We start from the raw sequence: 23,052 nt of genomic DNA on the forward strand, positions 1-23,052 counted from the left end.
CAATGAAGCTCTGTGTCCAACTAGTTTGTGCACTGAGATTAAAAGCATTGCATGTCCGTCCTGTCTCTATGAAAACAGTCTCTTGACAAAGGCCGCTGTATGACTGACACTGCTCGGTTACTTTTTGCTATGTTTTTTTGTTTTCAATCATTTTTTACCCAATCAGACATGGAGCAAAGAGGATGTGGGTATAAAACACGATCCGTAGGTGGCTAAACTACAGGGAATATCATACATTTGGAAAAGAATACTAGTGACGCCAACAGAAAAGTTGACAGATTTTCAACTTGAAGTGCTCAGAGTGGCCTCACAAAAAGGCAGAGCTCTCATGAAAAAGGTTTGCTCTCTCCTCATTGACAACAATTGAAAAATGACTGTGGCGCTGAATAAAAAAACCACTAGGTGAACACGGAGCCTAAGGCTGCACTAAAAGAAATTGGTGTATTTAGCTGCATGCTAACATAAGCTAGCCAACCCAACATCTCCTCGATGACAATACGAGAGCTTCTTAATATTTCCCCAAGTCCATCATGGATATTCAAAATAATAGACAAATTCAAATTAATTCACTGCCAATTCTACTTGAAGTTGTGTTGGGTTGAACATGTTTCTAAACCCAATTCAAGGTATTCTTGACCAATAGCTCTGTTGAGACATCTCAATTAAAACTGGCCAGGGTGGGGAGGTGGTGCAATGAGGGACAGCGGTGGTACGGCCAAAGAAAAGATTGGGCGTACAAGAGACTTGTGTTAATCTCTACATCTACAGGACACTGTTACTACTCTGTATGTACCATACCTTCAAACAATGTAGCCAAATGTGGCCCCAAACATCTTTGATATTATTTAATAGGATAAGGAGTTTAGTTTTCTCATTATTATTGATTCCAGGGTGTTCAGACCCCGGCCCTGATCCGGACCCAGAGCTGATGGACTCCATCCAGCAGTCTGTCTCTGTTTCACCCCATGGACGATTTGAACGCCTCCAGGAAGATCCCAACTACATCTCCCACTTCACAAGGGCCCCGGGCCATAAGGGTCAACGCAGACTGCACTGCTTCCTGCTCAGGTAATCCAAGACCTGTTGAGTTACTGACTGAAAGTTTTTTATTTCACGAAAAAAAATCTCCAAAATAATTGGGAAAGTTCAAATGGAATTGGTGTTGAATCAATTTCTCTGCCTCCCCGCTGCTGCAACTACACAGCATCTCCCTGACATTAGTTCTTAAGTGTACCTGATCTAATTGAATCCCTATAATCCCTTTCATTGCCATTAAAAGGACTCCACCACACTGGTTAACAGTGACGCCCCAGTACCCGAGGTAACATTCCCAATCACCCATTCCAATTGACACAGCACCTGCGAGGAGGTAAAAGGTTACATGTTATCTAGATAAGCACCACTGCAGGGTGCTTGAAGTCAAGGTGTGAATGGTGCCCCTAAGGCATTGAGCCACAAGCACCAACACTGACTCAGCTGCTATTAAATGGTAATAGCAGCTTATCAAAAGGTCTAACTGTAAATCAAGGGGAAGTATCATTGAGGTTCTGGAGGTCCCTGAAGGACTCTACTTATCAGTGTCTCTCCATTTCAACAGCAGCTATTTATCAAGAAAAGCTATCTTATACATGGGGTTTAATGCAAGTTTATTCTTGACCTTGGAATCAGATGTTTGATTAAAAGCAAATTATAATGTTTAGGTCAAATGTCAGGCCTTTGCAGAATATTTGACAGTTATTTGGAGAGAGTATAATAGTAATTATCATGAAGGAAACCCTCCATTCCTTGCAGACACCAGGATTCTGATAAAAGTTAAAAAACAACCAAACGTTTAACAATAAGCTAATTGGCACAACCTTATTTCTTGGTTCATTTCTGACCCCGCTCTCATTCTTCATAGGTATTTCCTGGCAGGGGTGGGCCTTTTTGTCCTCGGACTCCTAATTGGCTGGTTTGCTCACACACCTACCGTCAAACCACCCGTTCCCCCATCAGACAGCACAGACCTGCTCGAGGACTTGTTGAGAGGAATCACTGCGGACAAGATAAACGCTCTCCAGAGGTAAGTTCCCAATTGCTCTTATACAAAATATCACATTTGAGGCAAGAATACCACTTTTGTTGTGGACAAAACAAATAGAAACAAAGGCAGTAATTGCTGACATTGTGCAGATGCTTTCACTCACTCACTCAACAGCCCTTTCAAACTCACGCTGGCTGAGAGAGAGGGGCTGAGTGGTTTCACAATAAAGCAAACACAAGCATAAAAGTAGGTGTAAATGTTTAGAATATAATGACTGTATCACCTCGGATGGGTTTTTCAGTGCAATTCATCTGATCTTTGTATTGTTCCTGAGTCAATGTATCTGTTGGTAGAGAGGTAACAAGAACAGTGACCATCAAGACAGCACACTGTTGTATTTGTTATGCACACACACACACACACACACACACACACACACACACACACACACACACACACACACACACACACACACACACACACACACACACACATATCAGCTATGACTGACAATACCAGTTGGAATTTACTGATTTTTGTCCTTGGCTACAGTGGTTGCTTTGCTTTGCAGTTTTTCCCTTTGTAATTCAAATATATATTGGTGAGTTTATTCCCCTTAATCTGTAATTGGTGTTAAGTAGATACCTAGCTTGGTTTGAGGTGCTCAAAGTAACTGACATATAATTGTGCTGTGTTGGTAAGTTAAATAAAGACCAGCCACGTTATGGGTGGGCCCTATGGGCCTTGGCCACTTGTGCAAATGGCCGTTGAGACACTAGACTTTCCTTACATATACTTCAATTTATTCATGTTATATTTGAATGTATTTACAACTTAAAATACTGTTTCCCTGCTTAAAAATGTGAAGACATTATAATTATGCTGCCATCCCGAGAGGAGTCCTGACCAATCAAATCAGGCCTTTTACACTACCCAGGCTTGTCAAACCAGCATGTACATCATTTTATGATGCACTACAGCAGATTGATCCATAGTGGAGAAAGTGTTCTGGTGCAACAGAGTGAGCAACTAGTGAAGAACAGGGACTCAACTAGTGGGACAGAGGGGGCAACAATTGAAGAACAGGGACTCAACTTCCATCTCGGTAAAAGTCAGGCATCTCGCGAAGATGTTTGAGCACCTTCCCTTATCAAACTAATCCACAGTGAATGCCTGGTTTCATAACTGCAAAAAATATTTAACTATATACAGTATGAAAGAAAGGGGGCATTGCTGAATGTTTCCGTCTGGTTTGATCTTCTCTCTGTTGTCTTGCAAGAACATTCAGAGCATTTCTGTTGAGACAAGCACTGGAAGAGACAGTGCAGAGTGCCACTGTCTCTCATAAAACGTCAATGTAGCTCGCCCATCGTCACGCTCTGTCCCTTCCAAAGTCCAGCTGATATTGGTCCGGCTCCTCCCATATTTGCTCCTCAGAGACAGCAGCCTTTATTTGTATGGTCACGAGAGGCTGTCTGTACACTCCAGGCAATTACCGTTCCACAGCCCATCTTGAGATACATGGTTTTGGTGTCTTTGTTTATCATAAATGGTGCTTGTCAATTAACACTTTGCCACTTAGTACTCTCCATCTGACAGAAGTTAAAATTTTCTCCCCGTCTGACACAAAGTCTATACTTCAACCACTTCAGTTTTAATTAAGGAAACCCCTTTTTTTGATGATCTGGATGGCTTATCGTTGACTCTTTAATACTGATAGCAGAAGGGGAAAGTCAGGGTCGATGGTCGGGCATGCAAAGGTGAGAAACCCTCCATGACACCTTGAGATTGCTGTTGCATCCTCTCTCTAACCAACCCTCCTCCTTGAAGGCAATGACAAACAGCACAATCTGTGGTTTAAATATTGTTTTGCGACTTTGTTGAAACAGTTAGAGGAAGGTGAGAAAGTGAATCTCAGGGGGTAGGAGATCTAATAGAAGGACAAAATGTGAAACAAAAGAGGATGTCAGAAAGGAGTTGCTGGAAAATCCTATGAATGCTGTTCGACCGGTGAATAGATGTTCAAGAAAGGTGAGAAATATAGAGGTAAGAAAAAAGACGGATGGGAAGTCTAAGAAGACCATAACACACAGACTGACTTGTTACCTTCTATCCAGAGCCTGATCTGTTTTATCCAAAGAGAAAAGGAAGTTAGACTGTCGAGAGAAAGCAAAAATTTGAGATATTTTCCCCATCAGGTGATCATATATTTTTTTAAACATCTTAACCTGAACGCTACCTCGTCCAAGCCAAAGGATCATGGGATGCCTGGGTGTATGTGTCTCTCTGAGATAACTGGCCTTGCCACTGAACTAAGACAATCATCAACCATGGTTTGCCTCTTTGAGTTTTCCACAAATTTCATTTTTATTTTCTTACATTTATATCCCAGGGTGCCAAAAACACCTCTACCTATCCATGAACTCCAGCGACCCACACCTTATACGTCTCAGCTATCTGTGACCATGAAGGGGCATTTGTTTATGGTTGATAGACAATAGAGAAGCAGCAGTTAATGAAATGAAATGGTTATTTTCACCACCTACTTTTCTTCTGTTTAGTGATATATAATATATTCAACAATGACCTCTGTGCTCTCTGTCAGCCTGAGACCAACATGAGCTGTAACACTGATAAATAATGCCCACACTATCTTTAACCTTGAAGCTATTGTGCTCTGTAGACCTGATAGGTACAATACCTCACATTTTCACAAAGTCAGGGATTAATTATGCTAAAGAGATAGACGATCCAACAGAAGCATTTAGGTAAACTATGTGATATTATACAGTTTTCTCTTGTTCATTGATCGTTGTAAACTTTAACAGGCACTATTATTTTGCTCTTAAGGAAACCATGGCATTTTCAATCAAATCACTCTCCATTATCATTAGATAATAGAATTAAACGTTTCCAGACTTATGACATATGACCATATAGTACCAGTAAAGATGTAGGATTTTCAATGAAATTTCTTGTATTTCATACCTGTAATTTGGTTCACCTTTGTCTAAAAAAGTGGAAATAATACTTTTGTTTTTGTTGTTGTTGTTTGTCTTATGTTTGATGTAATTTGAAGTTCACATATCATGCCAAATACACTTAACCATGCTTTTTAAACACTTATATGTGTCTCTAGTCAGTTTGCAAACCCCACAATGATGAGAAAAGTCCATCCTCTCCGTCTTTTACCTGCTCCACTTTTCAGAAAATGTGTGCTCAAACAGGCCGTTTGGAGATTTTCCCTTCATGACATCACAAAGGGCAGTAACCCCTCCCCCAGGTGGGTGAGACTCCCACAGCTAGGTGTTTGTTCTGCCCTCTGCACTATAAAAAGCAACCTATAGAATCTACTCAATATAATTGAGGTAACAATTTGCACTCAGTTTGATTGTGTAAATTTTACCCAATTTTTTGAGTAAATATTTAAGTTACTACTCGTATCTGCGAACTGGTTTTTGCAATTTTCAATAAAAACTGAAAAATTACCTTATTTGCAGTGTTCAGGAGATGCTGCATCCTTGTAGCAGCAGCTCTTCCTTTTGCACGCATCAGCTGCGGAAGACGTGGTGTGTGCTCGTCTAGCTTCAGCATAAATGTCTCTTCCTGAGGAACAGTGGTTATAAGTCAGAACTCTTCTTTGATCTAAAAATCAGTTAAGGGACAAAATTCTCACAATCTAACTATGTGAAGTAATTTGGCTAAAGATAATGGTAAATAAATCAAACATCAAAAGATACAGTTGGTTTTAAAAGCTGTAAGCTACATGTCCTGAAAAACAAGTTAACAAACACCTATTTTTTTTCTCTTTAATTTAGAAGGCTCAGTGTTCAGTTCATGTATCTAAAGCATATATATGTTAAAATTGACATACCTTAGTAATGCATTTCCAATGGGTCTTCACAAGTTTTCATAGATCCTGCTGTATAAGTAACAGAAAGAAACACGGAACATTTGATTGTGTTAAAACTTAAAGATTTAGTCCTCTGCAAAGAAGTAATGACGCATGCGCACTCTTCAGTGCACACCCAGTATCTTTGGGTAGATATTATTTAGTTTATTTGTGTAGCAATTGTTACTGTTGAAAAATAGGTAAAGAAGGTCAAATGTACCCATTATAATAGAGTTCACTTGCTGACTTATATTGTTTTAGTAAAATTTAGACAATTTGTATGGATATTAATTACTATCCACAAAAATCCTTTTTTATAGTGTGAGTCTGCCTTCTCACCATATACAAATTGAGAGCGAGAAAGCCCAAGCCACCTGAGCTTCTATAGAGGGGCGTGGTCAGACACAGCTCATCATACATTTAAAGCTACAGACACAGAAACAGCCTGTTCTGAGCAGGGCTGAAATAGAGGGGTTTAAAGGGGTTATAAAATACAGTATCAGAGTGGATTTATAAAAATAAACTTCACAGAAATGTTTTAGTTATGAGGCTCAAAAGAGGCACAGTAAGGCGCAGGTGCAAAGAGGTTGAAGTAAGTTAGCTTTCAATGGGTGAGAGGTGGGGTACACCCTGTACTGGTCGCCAGTCAATCGCAGGGCTCACATTCTCATATTCACACCTACGGGCAGTTTAGAGTCACCAAATAACCACATGAGCATCTCTTTGAACTGTGGGAGGAAGCAGGAGAGTGTGGGAGAGAACCCACGCATGCACCCGGAGAACATACAAACTACACACACAGCGAGGCTCCGAACCAGGAAACTCCTTGCTGTGAGGCATCAGCGCTAACCACTGCACCACCAGTTCAAAACATGCTTTTTGAAATAAAATCTATGCTCTTATTGGATTCTCCAAGTTGGAAAGTATAAATTAAACCTTTAATGACGTAGTTTTAGTCATTAGTCATCATGATATCTGGTCATAAGTGGAAGTTTTATTTTTATCTTGGGACTTTTGCCATAGCTTCAGGGTTTAGTGAGAGGATGCTTATGGACAAATTCTGCCAGAAACATTTACTGTGGATTGGCTTCTTCTTTCAGCCCCCCCCAAAAAAAATAATAACATACTCTTCTGTATTAAAAAGCTGTACGTTTTCCTTTGGTTGGTAATCCTTTATCTGTAAAGAAAACTGAGAAGTAAAGCTGCCTGAGTTCCTTTGTACTGAGTCTGAGAGAAGAGAAGGAAGAGAGACGGTGGCAGACAAAGTGAAAGAGACACATTAAAAGAGCTAAGAAGACAGCAACAAAAAATAAAGCTGAGAGACACAAAAAGATAGACGAAGAAATGGATGGCAGTGGGGAACATATTTCAACTGCTTTGAATGACTATACAAGGAAAGATCTAATGTGAAGACATTTTATGATTCTGATTTTTTAAAGGATTGTTATCTGCCTTGGAAACACCATACTTCAGGAAAAACAATCATCATGTCAATTGTTTTGAAATGAGCACAGAGAGATGAATTTTTTCTTTCACTGTTACCACTCTATCTCATTTCCGAGCCAAAGCGTCGCCAATGTTTGTCTTCCACTAAAAAGGGGTGTCAAGGCAAACCTCAGCAGACTTCTATTGTACCAACACGCCACTGTAGAAACTTTGTACATTCAGTTCTCTTTCAATTTACACTTAAAAGAGGTGTGAAGCACTCAAGGCTCCAGAGAGAAACTGGATTAAGTTCAAATCCTTGAAAGATGGTTTCCCACTGCGTGGATCATGGCCTGTCCAATACTTATCTCTCCAGCTAATTATATTACTGTGATACATGAACTCTCAGAGTAAAGTGGACTGCATTGAGCCCTCACATCTAATGCACTCATTTTGTATGTGATTTTTTAGTGGGCATTCTTTGCAATGCCATTTTTACTCAGGTCACTGATTCTGGTTGTATGTTTTCTTCCATTGAAAAATGTTTAACTGGCATGCATTGCTTTTTTTCTGGACGATGTACACGGTATCTTGCTGTGTTGGCAAAGGAACATTATGGGTTACTATGTTGATATGTTTGGATTACACTTGTGCACACTGTGCATTTCTGGTTCTTCATTGATTTTCTATTTTGAAGTATTAAAGAAGCACAACATGGACCCAAACCTACCAATGAAAGATACCAATGTTTAGTGCTAACAGGATCGTTATTTTGTGCTTGGTTTAGAGTGTATTATATACAGTATCAGTATTATATTTAAGTTTATAAGGGGAGCAGCTGACATGATTGACAGGTGGGCATGATGTAGCGGTTTGTCAGGAGGCTTAAAACCCACCTCAGCTCCAGCTCTCAGCCTGTCGTTAGGTTGACTGAAAGTTAGACTGAGACAGGATTTCCATCATGGCAGCTGCTGCTGATGCCCCCTGCTGTAACAGCTGGCCAATGTCACTCAGGGTTCCTCCACGACTTTTGGATCAAACCTTGGGGAGGGGGGAACTCATTTTTGAGTTATGGTATATGGTATTAGTATATAAGGCGAGAGAATATGTCCAACTTGAAATATTATTGATCAGTACTACATATTGTACAAATTATAGTTTTTAAATAATATTCATATTTTGAGAAAAATCTTGTCAGATTTTAAACTATCTGAGGGGGCTCCAGTCAGAAAGAGTCAGAAACCAGGGAGAGAGAGAGAGAGAGAGAGAGAGAGAGAGAGAGAGTGGGTAACGACATGAGGGAAAGGAGCACCAGGTCAGATTTGAACCTTGGTCGCCTGCTTGGAGGACCATAGCCTCCGTACATGAGGCGCATGCACTAACCACTAGGTATTGGTGCCCCTGTCATTTTTTTTCACACAAATCATCAGCAATAATTTCTTGACTTCAACTTGATCGAATAGTTAAAATAAACACACTAACACATTGATATGAAAATGTCAGGGATTCATGCATGTTGTCTGAGTAGCTCTCAGGGGATTTGAAGTGTGAAACAAGACCAGAAAATAGAGGGGGGGGGGGGGGCAGGGAAACATTAAACAAAAACTGATCACAGCCCAGCCAGGGGCCGAAAAGTGGAAAACTGTTTATTCCACTTCACACTCATGCTCTCCACCTGATTACACCACTGATTGACTTTGTCCAGTTCAACGTGATAACTGTCATTCACTCTGACATTTCAAAGACTTTCAGATGAGCTGAACTTTTAGTACCTAAGTATGTACCTGACAGAAGTACCTGAAAAACAGAGTGTGGAGAGCAATCAAGTGAGAAAGTGGGCCGACTGTAGTGCTCGTTCACGAGAGTCAAGTCTCAGTAAAGTCATCGGAAGGTTTTATGGAGCTTGAGCTGCAGCAGACACTAATCGCTGAGGTGGAGCTGTTTGGTTAATTCTCCACTCTCCTTATGACCTCATTTCTCACACAGACGCTTCCACACTTAAAGAGTGAGTTTCTTCAGAGGGTTGAATATTACTGCTGAGGATACAGTCAAAAATGACCTTGAAGGAATTCCATTTTATATTTAAAATGAGTTCATAGTGACCACCTCCTGTAGGAGGGTTTTTTATTTACTTAGCTAACTTTATTTCAGTTTTGTGAGTACAATCCACAGATCTGTGTGTACAAGAAAGGGCAGCTGTGGCTCAGTTAGTAACGGCAGCCACATGTCTCTCAGTCGGAACGTTAGAGGTTCAATCCCCAGCTCCTGCAACTACATGTCCGATGTGTCCTCGGGCAAGACACTTAACCCCGAGTTGCTCCTGCTACTTCGTTGGCGGCAATATAGACGTGTATAAATGTATTAGTTACTTCTGATGGTCACTTTACATAGCAACCTATTCCATCAGTGTGTGAATGTGTAGGTGTGACCTGCGGTGTAAAAGCACTTTGACCAATCATAAGACTAGAAAAGTACTTTACAGGCTAAAGTCCATTTACCATTTACCCGAATCATATCTGACGACTTAACACACAAATACTTTTTTGCATTTATTTGTCACATCATGCAACCTGTCCTGCAACAAAGCCACACTGTGGTATTGTTAGCAGTCTGAAGAGTTTCACAAATCTAGATTGGTGTGTGTTGTAACAGCAATGTGACTGTGGTTATAGCCTACATCAAAATGTTTTGGGATGAGGCTAGATGCGTCACTTGTGACTACAAATGGTGTGTTTGACTTAGACTTTAAAAAACTTACTTTTCTCCTTGTTTGACGATATAATTATTGAGAGGAACATTTGAAATAATTGCCATGGAAGTAAACCAACAATACAGTTTTTAGTAACTGTATTGTACCCAGAACTGTTTCCTAAAAATTAGCTATAGCTAAAAAGCGTTATAATTATTCATTAAAAAGATAATTTATTCAATACTAATGATATAATTGCATTCTTGAGGGGGGGTTAATAGAGTCGTTCTGGAGATTTAATTATGGTGGCTGGCGGTCATCCAGCCTGTAATTATAAAAAATAAATCATGGAAGACATTGCTCAGTGTGGGCTCAGAAGGTTTCCATTAGTGTCTTTTTTTAACAAAAAAAGAAATAGAAAGAAAAATATTTGGTCGTTTTGTCTGTACCTTTAGCCCAACTTAGACCTCCACCTGGCTAATTGAAGGTGGCAACCTGTATGTTTTGCTCATAGCCATCCAGCAAAATTCGATGGGCTTGAGGGAGAGGACACTTAAGAAAGAAGAGAATGTAACGTTAAATAAAATAGAAAAAATGAAATATACATCCTCCTCATGTGGATGTATGTGTGTCTCCTGCAGAGCAGCCTCTGACAGCCTCTGACATGACCCCTCAACAAGTTCTCATCTATCACACATCACTGCTTCTCATTTAACTGATTACTTCCTCTTCTCATTAAAGAAGTGTTAATCAGTGGAATCAGAGGCTTTAAAGTCACTGATTGGAATGACTCTCTGGCCATGATAGCACAAGTGCTTTTCTACATCAGCAGTTTGTGGGAGGAATTCACATAAGCACCTTTTACTCTTTTGCAGTTTATGTGTGTGTATGCTCTGAAAGTTGTATAAAGTCACAGTTATTGAAACATTGTTGTGATCTATTGACTTACATGTTCTTCATGATTGTTTGTGAGGATTTTTTTTCTCTTATGATTCTGGCCAATAATCACACACTCAATACTTAACCTACAATTTTAGAGTTTATTTGAAGTTTTAAGGCCCATTTTGTTTTTTGTTTGTATGTTTATTTTACATTAGTTTTGGTAGCCAGTCGATGGAGTTGAAAACAGTGACTTACATGTGAAAAGTCAATCACTCTGCCACTTCTGAGTTGACCAACTCGTTTAAATTCGCACACAATTAATCTCAGGATATGATCCTTAATTGGCAGGGGAATCAAGGACGTGCAGGGCCAATCGGAAGTAAGGTTGAGATAGCATTTCCAATATGGTGACTGCCATCATTTGGCTTCATAACGCCTCTTCAGAAACCAATGGGTGATGTCACTGATACTATGTCCAGTCTATGGATTTAAATGAATAAATACATACTGAGGTTGTTAACGGAACAACTTTTAACCTTTGTTACATACAGCGTTATATCTTAAAGGACCAATATATTATTCAGACAACTAGCATTTAAAATAGGTACTGCAGAAATTAACACATCATACAAACCTTAATCAAACAAAGTCATAGGTCGGGTACAATCACTTCTATCTGAACCAGTTCTCTTGCCTGCTTCCATTAATGCAACACCTGTTGGTTTGCTGTTTGCCAGACAAAAGCAAAAAAGTGTCTCAAAACAGCCATTAAAAGCGCCTACCTTCTCCGGTCCAAACAAATCCAGACCATTCAGGACCAGAATGTAAAGTTAGAAGGAGGACATACTGGCTGCTGCATTGTTGTCAGAGAAGCCAGCACCTCAACATAGCATGTTTCCTTAATGTCTGATGATATGGTAAGGTCATTCTATCATTTAATTCAGTAGATATCTTGGACCTTTAATACATGCAGGCTGACTTGTGCATGGCTGCACCTCTGTGCCTGTTGTTGGTATGAATGTGATATGAGGCCTTGAAACACAGGCTTTGTCAAAATAACACTGTGATTAAGTGACTGCTATATCAGAAACACTGTGTTTGGTCTTCTCAGTATTATCAGCCTGCGCAATATGATTCTGAATAGATGAATACAAATCCCCATAATAATAAGCCGGATAGCAGCAACCAAACTTGAGACATTATGCAATTTGAAACAGTTATATTTGAATTATTCTAATGCTGTGTTCCAGTGTTTGGTGTTGAAATACAAAGGAGGATTATTTTATTATAAAGAAGATAACTTCTTGCTGATTCAAAGCGACCGGGTAGGAGGGGACGGAGGAGTCAGATACACGGGGATGGGAATTAGAGAAACAAATGAAGATGGAAAGGATGCGTCAGGGAGTGAATACAAATAGAAAGAGAGAGAGCATGTCAGGCCAGGACTCACAAGCGTTGGGTTGATGCAGTGTAAACTGGCAGTGTTTTCTGCAACTGGGAGAGGAGCTGGTGAGGAGGATTAAAAATCATGTGGTGGATAAAAACTTAACTTCTGCCAATGGTTAAATAAAAGTAACTTTTTATTGTATCTATTTGTAGTTTCACAAATGTCTAGTACAATGTATACATTGGAATTTCAAAACCTCTTTCCAACAAGCTTACAAAAAATGTATACATGATGCAAAGGCAGATAAAAATGATATATATATATATATAAAATCTAAAACTAACAAGTAGAGGAAAGTAGAGAAGTCCAGTTCAACATTTGGACCTAGATATTGCTTTGTTTTGAATGTATAAATCCAAAGGGACTCTCTTTGTCTGAGCTGATTTAATCTATCTCCTACTCCACAGGGGCAGATGTGGCTCAGTCGGTAGAGTCAGTCGTCCCTCAATCGGAAGGTTGGGGATTCGGTCCCCAGCTCCTACAGCTACATGTCCGATGTGTCCTTGGGCAAGACACTTAACCCCAAATTGCTCCAGCTTCTTTGTCTACGGTGTATGAATGTGTATGTGTGACGGAGCGGCTCCGTTATTGACTGCAGTCAGCACACACACCAATACACACGCTGACACACATGGGCACACACACATACACCAAACTTTTCCCTCTGCCAGTGCGCCTATAATCACTCAGTAAATCACACCATCATCCTCCTTCCCCTCTCCGTTTCATAACGCGACCAAGGGTGCACACTTGAGAGCTCTATTTTGGTTTTTCATGCATATATATATATATATATATATATATATATATATATATATTGCGTTCTTACCGTTGGTACGTTTCATATGCGCTCCGCTGTGTCCCGTTTGGGTGCCAAACAGAGGAGGACCATTTCCGCATTCTAAATAGGCGGTATTGCCACAGATACATTGCTGTGGTGTTAATAAAATATGGATTAAAATGTTTAATTTAGTGATGAGTAGGCCATATGAATGTAACAGGTTAAAAATCGCTCATTCATGAGAAAGTATGTTTTGTTTAAAATGTTATGTCATTCATAATGGCCAGTGGGAGGGGCTTCTTGCTTTAAAAGATGGCTGCTTGCTGCTTTCAGGCAGTCTAGTCCTGGTTACAGAGGAGGTAACGTGTTGGAGACTTTCTTTTTGAAGTGCAATTTTGTTTGCTCGCACATGTGGAATTTTGTTTTTGGAAGACTTTTGTTTTGTAAATAGTTTAAATACAATTTTTCCTGTTTTTGCATTTTCTTTTTGTAAATATCTGTCACTGCACCTTGGGAGGCCGGCTAAAAATAAAACACATCAAATTGCAATCTTCAACTACGCCTGTGCAGTTCATGTTTGGTGCTCTGTTGCATCAGTTTTTCTCTGAACATCTCTTGGAAAAGAGCAGACCAATCTCTGTTATTTTGTAAGTGGAATATTTTACCATTCTTACATAATGTAGGATTTCAGCTGTTCAACAGATCAGGGTCTCCAAACATTTTCAATAGGTAACAAGTCTGGACTGCAAGAAGGCCCTGCAGAATGTGGTTTGGCATTGTCTCGCTGGAAAAAAAAGTGATTTTGAAAAAACAAGTTTCTTTTTGGCAGCACATGCTGCTCCAATAGTTGTATGATTCAGTGTTTTGCATTTATTAAATTCTGTTTCATTCACATTTGACACAGCCACCCAACTTTTTAGGAAATGGGGGTGTGTTGGCTGTGGAGAGCAGATGGTGTTGAGAAGTGTTTTGAATAAGTCCGAAGATGGGGCATTGTGGATGTCTGATGGGAGGGTGTTCCCCTGATTTATCAATTACCCCAAATGCTTAGTCAACAGAGGAGGTGAAGTGCTGTCAGTGTAAATTAGTGTTACTTATAAAAGATGTAAGTCAGTGAGCCCTGAGCCAGAAGCCAGTAGCATCAAACCATAATCACGGGGTTGAGGCCTTGTGTGAGAGCCAGCACACATTGCGGTCTATCTGGCCAGGAAGCTATCTAGCTTGCTAGATCCTGGCTTCCTGATACTGTAGTATCAGTTTTTGCGAATGGAGCAAAGAATGGAGGCGCATGCTCATTGACCTGAGAGTCAATCAAACTGAGAATATCAGGAGCCATGTTTGAAACAGAGTGAACATGTAACAATATGTACATTTCCCTCTGTGTAGCCGGTATATAAGTTTCTCCAGACATAAGTTTGACGAAGCAAACATTAGGCTACAGCCCTGCATACTTGCAGATTTACCCCATTGGAAAAACCCAATGAAACTCTGTCTACTTGGAGTAAAAAAGTTCCTATTCTACTTCAGAGATATGCATATGAACTAGAGTGGACTATGAGGAATAAATCATCTGAGCGCAACACGTCTTGGTCAAAATACATGGAAGGACTGGCCATCTGCATAGTGTGAAATATTGCTTGTGTGTCTCAGCATGAAAAGAGAAGTAATAGCAAGCAACAGCAGGAATAAATAAGGGACGGGGGGGGGGGGGGGGGGGGGCGTGTTGGTGTGGTTTCTGCTGAGCGTGCATGTGTGCTGCTCAGTCAAGGCTGAGCTTCATTACGAGGATTCACACTCTTACAGCATTCTAGCTACCAGTCATATGTGCTGTATGAGTGTGTGTTGTTCCTAATGGATTTATGTAATTGGTCACTTCCTATGTCCTTGTTACAGGGGATTCTTGTAGAAGCTTTAGCTTTAATCCAGGATCTTCAACATAAATGAATCAATACAAAATCAAAGCTTCTCTTGACGGATGACACACCTATGACCCTGAATCCCATGGGTATTAAAGTCATTTTAAAAGTGTTACTTTACACAGAATTCATTTTAATGGCAATGTGAGAGAAACATATTCATCCCAGTCAGACACCTCATTGGTATGCTTTCAAACTGCATTGCCAGTAATGGAAACTTCTTGCTGCAAGTTGTCATCACTGCTTACTCTTGAAAATGTAATTATAGCTCACTCCTTGAGCTGATGGTTAGCGAAAATTTAGTCAGCGAGACAGCTTTTCATATGCTTGCAATTCCTAATGATGTGTTATTTCCCCCTTTTACTGAATCTACTTGAAGGGTTTTTTTTTTAAGGAAGCCTGTAACTCAGAGAGAAACAGATGAAAATATGGGGATCCTTTTCTCCAAGTCACATCTATTTCTTCACAGATGACTATGACTTCATAACAGGAGGGGGGGGGACTTTGGGCCTTTATTGATGAAACAGGTTAGTCATTTAATTTTTCCAATTTGTTATTTGGTTTCATTATCTGTTCAAACCATAGACTGTAAATACAAATAGAAGAAGCCTGAATAACATCAGCCATAACTGACAAATGAAGTCAATGTAGAAGTGAAAAATCCTGCAGTTTGTCGAGTTTCCGCTTGAGGCTGGCTCCAGGAACACCGGGAACACCACAGCCAAAAAAAGTCTGTTTTTAATAAACGTGTTTACAGCCTGGTACAAAAATTGATATAGGTCCAACTGGTTGTTGTCATCATGGGCACACACTGTTTGGGGAGTGATTCTTTTTTAAACCGCTTCGTTTTGATATTTTGGACGATACGTGTTATCTGTAGTTAGACACGTAGCTGACCTGATATAAAGGTTTTTGTCATAAGGCTTAAAGGCTCTCAGCCTGTTGTTACCGTGACTAAAAGTCAGGTTGAGACAGGATGTCCAGCATGGTGGCTGCTGCCGATGAGCCTCCAGAGCCCCCTGCAGTAACAGATGACTGACGTCACTCAGGCTTTGTCCTTTGTTAATATTTACAGTCTATGGCTGGAGCTGAGGCGGGTTTTAAACCAGGCCATCTACGAGCCTTATTGTGAATAAGGCTTATACTTCATGAAATCAAAACAGATTAGTTCAAAAGAATAATTCACCCTCCGTACAGACTGTGCCAAAAGAGACATATGATAATCAGACCTATTTGGTTTTTCGAACTAGGCTTTGAACATGTTAATTTCTGAGGTTAAAAACTGGATTTTTTGATTGGGTGTGTAAATGACTTCGGGGGCTTTTGCAGACAGCCTCAAGTGGACACTGGACTGAACTGCAGGAATCTTTTATAATCCTCATTTATGCCATATAGAGGCTCGTTAAGTATGTAAGTTTTCTTTGAAGTGGTCTTGCTTTTTTTCCCCTTTATAACATTACGTGAGATCTTTCCTTTGGCTTTACATGTATTGCAATTAACAACACAATTGTTAAGTGGCAAAGAGATCCGACATGTCAGCAGCCCAGACACACTCTGTCATTACCACCTCAAGACACGGACTCGTCTCACATTTCTTTCAATTAGTCTGTCCTGAATGAACATCTCATCACAGCATGTGTTAATTAATGACATCATGTCCCCTCATTAGTGCCCAAAGCTAGAATTGTTATCACCTCATGCAAGTAGAATCATCATCATCATCACCATCATCATCACTCATTAGGAAACGTCATCTCCACAGGCATTGCAGCCCAATGGGGGACATGTAACCACAGCAGGTGGACATGTCATTAGTGCGAGTATTGAAGTGATTTTGGCAAGTAAACACTACGTTTCAACATTACATGACTGAAATCCTACTTCTGGTAGAAAAAGAAAGAGAGAGAGAGAGAGAGTGAGAGGAAAACATTATCATCAGGAGTCAGAATATCATCACATGCATCACTATGCTAGAGCGTCTTCACACGCTTGGATGAAGAGTAATCAATCCAGGTATGGGAATAAAAACTTTACTGGCATGGCTCTAAAAAAGTTATAAAGTGCATTTCAAAGTAGAATATATAATGATTAAGGAGCAAAGAAATCATGAAAGATTGGTAAGGGACCATAATCACAGTAAAAGCACACAATGAAGTCGTAAAATAACAACAAATATAAAAAACTCAACAAAACATCATAAAAATGTGTTAAAGAAAAAAAAACATCTTAAAAAGGATCTAAAAATCCGGATGAGTCTGCAGACAGAAGACTTTGTGCAGGTGACTGTATAACAGCAGATCATGACCACTGATATCTAAATGTTTCAGGGGGTCTTAACCTGAGATCTTTTGCATTTAGCTTGAATTGTGGATGCTGCAGGAGAGAGAATATCATATACAAATGTAATTTGTGTGGATACCTGGCCAAAAAATGACAGAGAAAGAGCATCAGTATGCATTTGTTTAAGCTCCAACCTTTAATATCTCAGTCCTGATAACGTGGGTACACCTTGGGTTAAAGTGGTCAGAGAAGCTACTGAGACAAAGAACAGACCACAGGAGTAACTGATGTAAATATCTGAAGCCCTGGAAAAAACATGTAGCCAGTCAATTATAATTATGACAGTCACCTGCGACTGTTTACTGTGAAACTCCCGTCTTGTTCTTCTTCTGTTATTCCCTCAAGTCACGCTTTCAACATGTTCATCCCGATGCTAACATAACAACAGTCTTTGTTTTGCAGCTCTTTATATACAATCGCATGAAAGCAACCTAGGACCTCGTGGACATTATTGCATCCCAAGGGGGGTTAGAATAACTATATTAGATGCCATCCTCTAATTGTTGAGATATTCCATCCAGACTGCGGCTAACATCCCCCGAGCCAGACTAAAACAGATCAAATTAAGAACTGCCAAATTAAGAAAATGACTGTTGCTGCTTCGGTATTAGCCTCACTTTTGATAAACAATGGCAGTCAACCATAACCTCCATCACAAATATAATCAATTCCCAGCTTCCAGATTGACTTTGGGATTTGACTTTGACGTCTATTACTTGCCGTAGCTTTTCACACACAGTTTTTAAAGCTTTGCATCAGTGTACATGTCAGAGTAGAACGACGGAGTATTAGGACAACGAAGAAAGAAAACTACATTTCTAGATTAAATTCATATATACAAAATTAAAGATGTTAATTTACAATATTAAATTTGTGAATTGATTTAAATTAGGCTATGGTTAAAATTATTATTCTGAAAGGTTGTATCGGAGGAGCAGTGATCCGCCTGCGTAAAAATTATGAAAAGGGGAACCCTCAAAGACATTTCCTCTTCCACAAAAGAGATGATTTCCTCAAAATCAGGGAGCTTCTTTCTTCAGAATAGCCCCAGTTTCTCTCAGTATCTTTTCACGCTCCTGATACATATGACAATGTGACGCTGATGTGCCAAAAGAATGTGTAGTTTCAAGTCTCCATACGTAAAGCCCCAACACAACTCATGAGATATTTAGAGACCTTAAAGCAACTCATTCTACAGAGAGTTCATACTCAATCAATCTGTGTCACAGAATAAATGAGGAAGTATTTCCTTATTTATGAAACCTTTACTAAAGTATAACTTCACAAGATAATCCACGTTCCTCTTTTTCAGACAGGCGGCTGCTCTTTTGATATAACCAGAGACTTATTATATAAAGACTTATTCTTGTCAATTTATTACTTTATTTTCCTAAATGTTTGACTTTATTCCTCTTTAATGTATGACTTTATTCAAAAAAAAATCCGACATTAATCTAGTTCATGAATGACTTTATTCTTGTAAATTAATAAGTACATTTATGTCTTTATTCTCTTTAATTTATTACTTTTTTCTTCGTAAGTGTATGACTTTATTCTTGTATGACTTTATTGTCATTAATTTCCGAGTTCATTCTTGTAAAATGTATGACTTTAAATACTCAAATCTCCGATATTTTCTCATTAACATGGCCCTAAAACTCATTCGTAGAGAAGAGTTAAATTCTAGAAAAGTAAGAGAGTAATTCTCTTGCTGTCGAGTTGAGTGACAGAGACGGTTTTCTTTGTACCAGATGTCTTCCAAGGCAGCCACATGAAACAGAATGTGGAGCAATGATATGAGAACGGGCTGAAGGCTTAAACGTCATCAGGTAATTCATTATTGAGATTCAATGCAAAGACGCTGATTGGTTCTAATGGCATGTGTTGATGTAAATGTGTCTTTTGATACTGTGGATAAAGAACAAAAACATCTTTAGAGTGAGACTATTCCATCATTATTTTTTACTTATATGTGTGTTTTTGAATTTCAGTTTTTGAATTAGGATGGGGAGAAGGGTTGCTCTCAGTGCAAGCCGAATGCTATTTTGAAGAATGTAGGAGTCAGAATATAACATCCAGTCTCCTGGTGCTTCAAACAAAACTGTGAATAACAGGGGGAATGGATAGGAGGAACAAAGGAGCTCCAAAAATGTAGTGAAATACATATCATAATTGAGTTCTGCAACGTAGACCCCCCCCCCCCCCCCCCATGTGCATTTACATTGTGTCGATGGCTTTGAAGGTATACGGAATAACGTGTGGAGGAATGATACACGCAGTGGGGATATGCAGAGCTCCTGCGCACAACCTCAAAGATAGCTTTTCTGCATGCAGGCCTGGAGGAGAATGTGGGTTTGAAAACAGTCGAATAATAAGAATTCTTGGAGGCTGAGAAAGGCAGAAAACAGCCGCTGGCTCCGAGCAGAGGAATGAGCTCATTGATATATCAGGAATGTCATTTTAATGTGACTTTAGAAGGTTATGGTAAATGATGCATACATTTTAAACCATCTTTACGCAAAGAAAGATTACTTGTCTTTAATAGCTTTACCCTGACAAATCTCCTAACAACTAACAACTGTTAAAACCTGTTTTTAACAATACAAAATCGATGACCGGACACAGACGATTTTGATAAAGTATTCACACATCAGAGTGCAAACTTCAGTTTAAGACCTCTCTGCCTTTTTTATTTACCTTACAGCCTGTCCTAACAGCAAGTGAAGCGAGCGTGCGTCAAAGACAAAATCAGCTTAATTCTAATATTTGCTATTGAAGTGTCCTAACTGCCCACAACCGACACTGCGCAAAGCAGCACAACATGTCGTTTTTTTTATTTACCCCTAACCCGGTTTCGATTTTCCTCTCTGTCCATCCTGTAGACAGACACAGTAGGAGGAAGGAGGGGGCTCTACAAGGCACTGGAACTCACTTTTCTCCCTCAACAGAAAGTGTGAGCTTGTTGTAGAAATGTTGTGCTGTGACTTTTTTCCCTGCTCACTGCGAGCCGTTTCTTGACAAGCCTTTGAGTGGAGTGATTTGAGTCAATGGCTCGTCAACACAAAGCACCACACATCCGTTTGTCCACATTCAAAACAAAGCAAGCATTTATGTCACACTTTTACATCATGCCATACTTAAATTCACAGAGCAGAGAATCAAACATTATAGGGATACAGTGTGGACAGCCAGCGTGCTTTAATCATGCAAAGTGATGCTATATCTCATGCTCACGTTGTGTCTGTCATGGCCTTTAATGATCCAATGGTGTTTTGTGAGGGGTCGGTGTATGTGAAGTGTCATATTTCTACAATGAACAGAATCAGACAGCACCTTCACTTCTTTTTCCCCCCAAATCTATCCCTGCTCTTAATCCAACACTTTCAACCTGCGCCCTGATTTGCTGAATAGCTGAAATTGCTGAATTTGACAGTCAGGATTTACTTCCTGCTCTCATTTGTCTGTTTGTCTACTTTACCTTTCACTGTCATCAGTTCACGTAAACATGAACGTACAGAGCGCATACTGCTTGTTGAAGTTTAATTGCTTTTTTGAAAAGCAGAACCTAGAGATTCACACTCCACCAGGTCGGAGTGTAGTTAATTGTGTTTCTTTGTCTCTGAGTGTGTATACATTAGTGTGTGTGAGAGCCTGGGGGATAAAGACAGAGCTGCAGCCCTCCCTTGTGAGAGCGTGATACCGACTTTATTTACATGACTCCGTCTTTGCCTGAATTCTCACCTTGTATGTTAATTAGAAGAAGAGAGGAGAGAACTGTTAAAACCCAGCACAGTGCCAGCTCTTAGCTCTGTTCTGCAGATATCCTCACTCACACTTCACTCTTTAAGTGGGTGCAGCTTCACTTTAACGTGGTCGTGACTTGTTTGAAGATAAAGTATGTGCCAAACATTAAAGTAAATAACAATGTCATGCAGAGATACCCTAAAAGGAATTGTTCATATTGTTTTAATGTGTTATTACATTATTATATTACATTGTATGATAATATTTCTACATCTGAAAGACACATACTTTGAGTTCAGCTATTGTGTAAGGCCAACAGGCAGTGAGAAAGCATTTTTTGTTACTAGATTTTGAATAAAAGAGAATATATAAAAGACACTATGCCCAATCATTTTAATACCTCATGATTGAATATAAATAGGTTTAATTACCTCGAAAGGTCTCAAAAAAATTCAATTCATTCAATTTCAGCGCTACTCCGCTGTTTGAAACGTTTCATTTCACCTGCTGTGTCTTTAAGGCCCCTCTTCTTAAGGCCCGCTTTCTTCTGATTTGCCAGTTCTCTGGAAGCCTTCTGGGTTTTGTCCGTGGCCTTGAACATTTCCAGGGGCAGGCTGTTCACCTGTGCTGGAAGTGGAAATACTAGTGTAATGTGAAAGCAGGGCCTTATGTGAGGTAGATCTGTCCAGTACTGTTGGACTCTCTGGAAACTCTTGAAACCAGCTTTTCAGAGAAGCTGGAAGAAAAGTCTGCAAAATCTAAGAAGGAATATAAGAAGAAGATTGCTGAAATTTGATGTGCAGTTTTGCTGTCCAATATTATAAGCACCATATCATGAGCAGTTTGAGTGATACATAGTTCATGATGCTATCAGATGCCAGACTCCCCTCTTACCCGCAGACTACACAGAATTGTGTGCGCTGCGTTCTGTCTCCACAGTGATTTTATACCATCCAACCACCCCAACCTGACCCTGTCGGATCTGTTTCAACCAATCAATCATCAATCAGTCTTAATTTGTGCAGCAGAGCGCAGCCCCATGCAGTTGGATTCACAGGTTCATATGATCACAGGAGAACTCCAAAATCAAGCCGGAATAAAGAGAACACCATGCAGGTCACCCTCCCATTATGAGGGACTAAGATGTCAATGTCCTGCTTTCTGAGGAGTCATGGAGAGAGCAACCCATCGTTTCCACAGGCAACAGAGATTGTGCCACCTCTGGCGCATGAAAAGCGAGCCACTCCGCTCTGCCTCCATTGCAGTACCTGCTGAGTACCCGCTGCCAGCATGTGTCAAGATCAACCCAAACAGGAAGTCTGACGTGGGAACACAATAGAGCATCCAGACAAATTTCAACATGAAACATCATGTTGAGCTATATCCCATATATCCCATCACTACATCAATATCATATCACTATATACTATATGAACAACAACTTAACCTCGGATTGGTAAGGTAAAGGCAACAGGTCAGAAAAGTCTGCTGTTTTCTACTTCCTTGTGAAAATCGCGACCTGAATTTCAGATACTTTTCAACCAATCAAATTGTGTAAATGAAAAATTGTACAGTTTGGACCTAAGATGGTTCAAAACGTGACAAAAAAATGAAATGGAACAAATCTAACGGGTATAAAAAGCGCTGCATATGTTTTTTCCATGCACACATTTTGCAACCCAGTTTTTGGTCCAACCCACCAGTTGAGAATCACTGTCAAAGACCAAAATCTGTACATTTATTGAGACAAAATAATAAGTAAAGCCATACGGTTGTTAAGTATATCTTTGCTAGGAATACATTTACGGCTCTGTTCTGATTAAGAGGAGATGGAAAAGATGGCAAAAGTGAACACACATGAATTCATTCAAACACCAAACAAGTGTTCATTTTCTTTTGGCTGATTAGCCTGC

At 39.7% G+C, this 23,052-nt stretch overlaps 1 protein-coding gene across 2 annotated transcripts in view; it reads left to right on the top strand.

Moving 5' to 3' along the window:
• Positions 1–23,052, top strand: part of LOC109982366 (inactive N-acetylated-alpha-linked acidic dipeptidase-like protein 2) — a 504,674-nt gene that overhangs the window by 198,045 nt on the left and 283,577 nt on the right. For both annotated transcript variants that reach the window (XM_065956060.1, XM_065956061.1), the window contains 2 exons: positions 891–1,068; positions 1,901–2,062. In XM_065956060.1, the coding sequence (XP_065812132.1) occupies positions 891–1,068; positions 1,901–2,062 (340 nt within the window). The remainder of the gene's footprint in view (positions 1–890; positions 1,069–1,900; positions 2,063–23,052) is intronic.

This window comes from Labrus bergylta, chromosome 6, assembly GCF_963930695.1.
Source record: "Labrus bergylta chromosome 6, fLabBer1.1, whole genome shotgun sequence".
Taxonomy (NCBI): Eukaryota; Metazoa; Chordata; class Actinopteri; order Labriformes; family Labridae; genus Labrus; species Labrus bergylta.